This window comes from Borostomias antarcticus, assembly GCF_949987555.1.
Source record: "Borostomias antarcticus genome assembly, chromosome: 11".
Classification (NCBI taxonomy): domain Eukaryota; kingdom Metazoa; phylum Chordata; class Actinopteri; order Stomiiformes; family Stomiidae; genus Borostomias; species Borostomias antarcticus.
The window spans coordinates 4,480,510-4,487,653 of NC_140244.1; the positions used below are offsets into that span (position 1 = coordinate 4,480,510).

General features: G+C 51.7%; 1 protein-coding gene across 1 annotated transcript in view; it reads left to right on the forward strand.

The window, feature by feature from the left end:
- Positions 1-666: 666 nt before the first annotated feature.
- camk1a (calcium/calmodulin-dependent protein kinase Ia) overlaps positions 667-7,144 on the forward strand; it is a gene marked incomplete at both ends in the record, with an annotated part of 23,580 nt that continues 17,102 nt past the window's right edge. Inside the window, one exon of the mRNA XM_084446286.1 lies at positions 667-752. Within this exon, the coding sequence (XP_084302412.1) occupies positions 667-752 (86 nt within the window). The remainder of the gene's footprint in view (positions 753-7,144) is intronic.

Below are 7,144 nucleotides of genomic sequence, written 5' to 3' on the forward strand. Positions count from 1 at the left end.
ATACAGCATTGTCTTTTCATTGCAATAACCAATAGTCTCGCGATACCAGACTTCTTAGATCTCCGCAGGTTGACTTGTGAGTCTATAACCAAAGTAGATAAAGATGGACCTCCCACCCACTCTTTAACGTCTTGGCACTGTTATTGTTAGGCCTGTGTACGCAAGTGGTTATCAATCAGTTATTTGACCAGTGTCAGTTGGAATAAATGGAGCACAAAAGCGAGACGACCCTGGAAAGTAGTTTCAATCTTGCATATTGATCCTTGAAATTGGCATGGACACTATTCTGTACTGAGGTCCTCTGACTCATCTATGTTAAAAGAACATTCTGAAGCCTCTGATTATGTGATATTGAGTATACCATCTACAGTGCGATATTGAGTATATAGGGTTAAGGTTAGTCTATAGTGTGTGATATTGGGTATAGGGTTAGGGTTAGTCTAGTGTGTGATATTGAGTATATAGGATTAGGGTTAGTAGTCTATAGGGTGTCATCATTGTCGGCCATTTTTTCTCATCAGTAACTAATTTTTTTTCATCTCCTGTGAGAAGGTTCTGCAGTTCTTAACCAACAATGCTTGTGTTCTCTTCTGGTCAGGAGTTCTCCTGTGGCTGTTCGGTTCCACGTTACATCCCAACCCCAACCCCAACCCTAAGCATTACATGATGCCCCTCGAAGAGGATGGAAGCAGATGGAAAAAGAAGACATCGGATATCAAAGAAAACTATGACTTCAAAGAAGTGCTGGGAACGTAAGGACTTTCAGTGCTACAGGAGCAGATCAATGCTCTAAAAGATATTTTTATATTGGTCTTATAGTAGTAGTGCAGTAGTACTATAGTAGTAGTACTTAATTGAGCCCCGGGGGGAAATCGCATTTTTACAGCATCAAAAGACAACAAAGTAACACAGACTAGAACACACATTTACAATAGATCCAAAACATACAGACGTCCAAATGTACAAGAGTGGAAATAAACAAGTGGATGACAGTATACGTTCTTAGCATCAATGGCTAGATCAAAACTAATTGCCATAGTGTGTTTGTGTGTGTGTTCCCTTCTGTTTTATGCATTTGATCATTTTTGCTCGATGCAGCTTCAGAAATGTGATGTAACATTTTGTAATAGAATCAAAGTGGTGTGTTTGTCATATGCACAGGGAATGGGTAGCCTACCATGTACAATTAATTGCTTAATATTACACACACGCACGCACGTGCACAAACACACTCACGCACGCACGCACGCACGCACGCACACCCGCACGCACGCACACACACACACACACACACACACACACACACACACACACACACACACACACCACCACCAGTCTGCTTGTAGAGTGGGGCTAGCCCTATCTGGGTTCTGTTGAGGGGTGCTAGCCCTATCTGGGTTCTGTTGAGTGGTACTAGCCCTATCTGGGTTCTGTTGAGTGGTGCTAGCCCTATCTGGGTTCTGTTGAGTGGTGCTAGCCCTATCTGGGTCTGTTTGGAGTGGGTCTAGCCTTGTCTGGGTTCTGTTGAGTGGGGCTAGCCCTATCTGGGTCTGTTTGGAGTGGGGCTAGCCCTATCTGGGTCTGTTTGGAGTGGGGCTAGCCCTATCTGGGTTCTGTTTGGAGTGTTGCTAGCCCTATCTGGGTTCTGTTTGGAGTGTTGCTAGCCCTATCTGGGTTCTGTTTGGAGTGTTGCTAGTCCTATCTGGGTTCTGTTGTGTGGAGTGGGTATAGCCTTGTCTGGGTGCTGTTTGGAGTGGGTCTAGCCTTGTCTGGGTTCTGTTTGGAGTGGGTCTAGCCTTGTCTGGGTTCTGTTTGGAGTGGGTCTAGCCCTGTCTGGGTTCTGTTTGGAGTGGGTCTAGCCCTATCTGGGTGCTGTTTGGAGTGGGTCTAGCCTGGTCTGGGTTCTGTTTGGAGTGGGTCTAGCCTTGTCTGGGTTCTGTTTGGAGTGGGTCTAGCCCTATCTGGGTGCTGTTTGGAGTGGGTCTAGCCTGGTCTGGGTTCTGTTTGGAGTGGGTCTAGCCTTGTCTGGGTTCTGTTTGGAGTGGGTCTAGCCCTATCTGGGTGCTGTTTGGAGTGGGTCTAGCTCTGTCTAAGCAGGGAAGCTCACACTATTCCCTTGAGGTGGAGCAGTGAGCCACAGATAAACGGCCTTGCAGCCACACTCCGAGTTGGGAAGGATGGACTAATGTTGACGGGCTGGCGAGGTGGACACCAGCGCCCACACTGCAGGAGGCTGCCCAGCATGGAGGTGGTCAGCAGCCCCCTCATTCTAGGAAGCTGTCCAACCTGGAATGTGGCTGAGAGAATAGAATAGATTGAAGTAATGGTAAATGGACTGCACTTATATAGCGCTTTGCCACCTTAGCGGCACTCAAAGCGCTTTACAATGACCTCTCATTCACCCATTCACACACACACTCACACACCAATGGCAGTAGCTGCCATGCAAGGTGCTAACCTGCTCATTGGGAGCAATTTGGGGTTAGGTGTCTTGCTCCAGGACACTTCGACATGTGGACAGTTGGAGCTGGGATTCGAACCACTGACCCTTCGATCACTGAACGACCCGCTCTACCAACTGAGCTACAGCCGCCCCTAATAGTCAATCTAGTCTATCTTTTGGCTTGGCCTCATCGCTTTGATCACAGCACTCCCATGGGATAGTAATGATGCAACTCTTTCAGTACTTGGTGTGATAACTGTTCGGGCTGCTCTCAGTACTTGCGATAGCTGTTTGTGCTACGAGCTATCAACACATTTTCTGGATGAGAAATCAGGAGCTCAATACAGGTGCGTTTGGCCCTGATAAAGGCATAGAGATAATGAAAGTTATATAACCAGGATTTAAAGAGCGAATTTGCGAAAAGCCTCCCTGACACTAGCTAGCCCTGGATGAAAATAAATGTGTTGACAGAAAGCTTCTTACGTCTATGGAGGAGATTATAGAATACATGTAGCTTTTAGTGGGCATTTGTGGTGGGGAGTTAATTGATTTATGTTGAAAATATTGTATTCACGGCCGGGTAATCCTGACATCTGTGTTCCGTCAGGGTTCCGGTTGACCTGACCCTGTTAGAGGTGCTTCTTGCTTAGGTCTCATGCAAACTACAGTCGTTCTTGCCCTCCCCCTCTCTCTCTCTGCCCCCCCCCCTCTCTCTCTTTTGGTTTCGTTGGATGCAGGATCTGATAAGTAATGTCCCAGATAGCAAGCGGATCTGGGCCATATACAGGCCAGATCTGGCCCTTGTGGCTTAGTTCCGGCCCATATATGGCCCAGAATCATTACACATCCGCTTGCTATCTGGGGTGTGTGATTCTATACTTTCATTATTCAAATGAAAATCATGCCCAGTTATGATTCATCGTATTCTACAGTACGAGTCCAGTTGAGTCCTATTAATGTCTTGCGCTTCTAATGGAGAGTGTTCTCAACGGACTGTGGAGAGAGGAGCAGCCTGGGTAGGAGCAGCTTGGCGTGTGAGTCGTGTGTTTGTCTGTAGGTGGGTGAACAGAGAGAGACAGAGGCCTGCGTGAGAGGAGCTTGACTGGTGAGTCGCGTGTTTGTCTGTAGGTGGGTGAACAGAGAGAGACAGAGGCCTGCGTGAGAGGAGCTTGACTGGTGAGTCGCGTGTTTGTCTGTAGGTGGGTGAACAGAGAGAGACAGAGGCCTGCGTGAGAGGAGCTTGACTGGTGAGTCGTGTGTTTGTCTGTAGGTGGGTGAACAGAGAGAGACAGAGGCCTGCGTGAGAGGAGCTTGACTGGTGAGTCGTGTGTTTGTCTGTAGGTGGGTGAACAGAGAGAGACAGAGGCCTGCGTGAGAGGAGCTTGACTGGTGAGTCGCGTGTTTGTCTGCTCTGCGTTAACGTTAGCGCAGCAGCCTGGGGGAGGTCTCTGAGTGCACAGCTGGCCATTGGACCACATTGTGTTTGGATGTGTTTAGGTGCTGGGGGGAGAGGAGGAGGGGGAGAAGAGGAGGAGGTGGGGGCAGAGGAGGAGTTGGAGGAGAGGAGGAGGAGTTGGAGGAGAGGAGGAGGTGGTGGAGGAGAGGAGGTGGGGGCAGAGGAGGAGATGGGGGGAAGAGAGAGCTGGAGGAGAGGAGGAGTTGGAGGAGGGGAGGAGGTAGTGGAGAGGAGTTGACAGAGGTAGGAGGAGGTGAGGGGAGAGGAGGAGGTGGAGGACAGGAGGAGGTGATGGGAGAGGAGGAGGTGATGGGAGAGGAGGAGGTGAGGTGAGAGGAGGAGGTGATGGGAGAGGAGGAGGACAGGAGGAGGTGATGGGAGAGGAGGAAGTGGAGGACAGGAGGAGGTGGAGGACAGGAGGCGGTGAGGGGAGAGGAGGAGGTGATGGGAAAGGAGGAGGTGGAGGACAGGAGGAGGTGATGGGAGAGGAGGAAGTGGAGGACAGGAGGAGGTGGAGGACAGGAGGAGGTGATGGGAGAGGAGGAGGTGGAGGACAGGAGGAGGTGATGAGAGAGGAGGAGGTGATGGGAGAGGAGGAGGTGGAGGACAGGAGGAGGTGATGGGAGAGGAGGAAGTGAGGGGAGAGGAGGAGGTGATGGGAGAGGAGGAGGTGATGGGAGAGGAGGAGGTGGAGGACAGGAGGAGGTGATGGGAGAGGAGGAGGTGGAGGACAGGAGGAGGTGATGGGAGAGGAGGAAGTGAGGGGAGAGGAGGAGGTGGAGGACAGGAGGAGGTGATGAGAGAGGAGGAGGTGATGGGAGAGGAGGAGGTGAGGTGAGAGGAGGAGGTGATGGAACAGGAGGAGGTGGAGGACAGGAGGAGGTGATGGGAGAGGAGGAAGTGGAGGACAGGAGGAGGTGAGGGGACAGGAGGAGGTGATGGGAGAGGAGGAGGTGAGGTGAGAGGAGGAGGTGATGGGACAGGAGGAGGTGGAGGACAGGAGGAGGTGATGAGAGAGGAGGAAGTGGAGGACAGGAGGAGGTGGAGGACAGGAGGCGGTGATGGGAGAGGAGGAGGTGATGGGAGAGGAGGAGGTGGAGGACAGGAGGAGGTGAGGGGAGAGGAGGAGGTGATGGGAGAGGAGGAGGTGGAGGACAGGAGGAGGTGATGGGAGAGGAGGAGGTGATGGGAGAGGAGGAGGTGGAGGACAGGAGGAGGTGAAGGGAGAGGAGGAGGTGGAGGACAGGAGGAGGTGAGGGGAGAGGAGGAGGTGATGGGAGAGGAGGAGGTGAGGGGAGAGGAGGAGGTGGAGGACAGGAGGAGGTGAAGGGAGAGGAGGAAGTGAGGGGAGAGGAGGAGGTGATGGGAGAGGAGGAGGTGAGGGGAGAGGAGGAGGTCGAGGACAGGAGGAGGTGATGGGAGAGGAGGAGGTGAGGGGAGAGGAGGAGAGGAGCTGCTTGGGAAGGGAGCCCAGAGCAGACCTGTGTTTGAGGAGACTGTTGTTAGCCCGTTACAACTCAGTAACAACCCTGTAGTCAAGCCCTAGGGGACCCCTGCCTAACTACACTCTGAGGTCATCGCTCTCTGGTTGCCTGGACAACGGCTGGAGACAGTTTCCATATGGATGCTCCATAGTCACTATGGAGACAGACGTTTATTTTTTTGGGCAGATGAATGTGTATCACACACTGAGATCCCCACCGTTGACTCAAACCGTCTCATGTCTTTGCGCCTTCTATAGGGTGTGAGGAGGGAGGGAGGGAGGGAGGGAGGGAGGGAGTGAGGGAGTGAGGGAGGGAGGGAGGGAGGGGATGAAGGAGATGAGAGCTGTAAGATTCTCCACTGTTTAGCTTCAGGCACATAAAATGTCTCTTAAACTTGTTTATCATTAGCCCTGCTAGGACTGGAACACAGCAGAGCTGTTTATAATGATCCTTGCTTGGACTGGAACACAGCAGAGAGGTGGTGTGCTCTGCCTTTTTATGAACGAGTGTCAGAGAGATGAATTAGAGGAGCTGGGGTCTCTCTCTCTCTCTCTCTCTCTCTCTCACACACACACACACACACACTCGCTACCTCACCGGCAGGCCACAGCATGTCCAACTGCAGGGCTGCCAGTCTGAGGTGATGATAAGCAACACCGGCTCCTCCCAAGGAACCGTCCTGTCACCTTTCCTGTTCACCCTCGACACCTCCGACTTCAGCCACGACTGTGGAGCGTGCCACCTCCAGAAGTTCTCAGACGACTCCTTCATCGCGGGCTGCGTCAGGGCGGACGACGAGGAGGAGTACAGGGATGTGGTCAGGAGATTCGTTAGATGGTCTGAGGAGAACCAGCTTCAACTCAACATCAGCAAGACCAAGACTGGTGGTGGACTTCAGAAGGAACAAGAGGCCTCCAGCCCCTATTACCATTCAGGGGGAAGAAGTTGAGATGGTGGACTCATATAGGTTCCTGGGAGAGCACCTGAACAACAAATTGGGCTGGTTGGACAACACTGAGGCCCTCTACAGGAAAGGACAGAGCAGACTGTTCTTCCTCAGGAGGCTCAGGTCCTTTGACATGTGTAGCAGGCTGCTGCAGAAGTTCTACCAGTTTGTGGTAGCCATCACGCTGTTCTTTGCCGTGGCCTGCTGGGGAGACCAACACCAGGTCTGAGGAGACCAACACTCGGTCTGGGGAGACCAACACCAGGTCTGGGGAGACCAACACTCGGTCTGGGGAGACCAACACCAGGTCTGGGGAGACCAACAAACTGAACAAGCTGGTGAGGAAGGCCAGCTCTGTGGTGGGGCAACAACTGGAGAGCTTGGAGGTGGATGAGAGGAGGATGAGGGACAAACTGAAGTCCATCCCGGACAAACCCTCCCGTCACCTCCATGATGAGCTGTGGCAGATGGGGAGCACCTTCAGCCACAGGCTCCTCCCACCCACAGGCTCCTCCCACCCAGATCCAGTACAGAACGGTTCAGGCGCTCCTTTGTGCCTCTATAACAGTGCCTGAGTGTTCCTGTGTGTTCCTGAGTGTTGTGGATGTGTGCATGTAGGTAGGTATATTTGAGTGTTATTATACATATCTATACAGACTATGTATGTATGTATCCTATATTTATGCATACTGTATGTATATATTTCTTGTAATTTATTTTAATTTATTATATTCTCTGTATAATCTTTATTTCACTGTACTTTTTCCCCCCACTGCTGCTTTTCCACTGCTGAAACCCCAAATTTATGATCATCA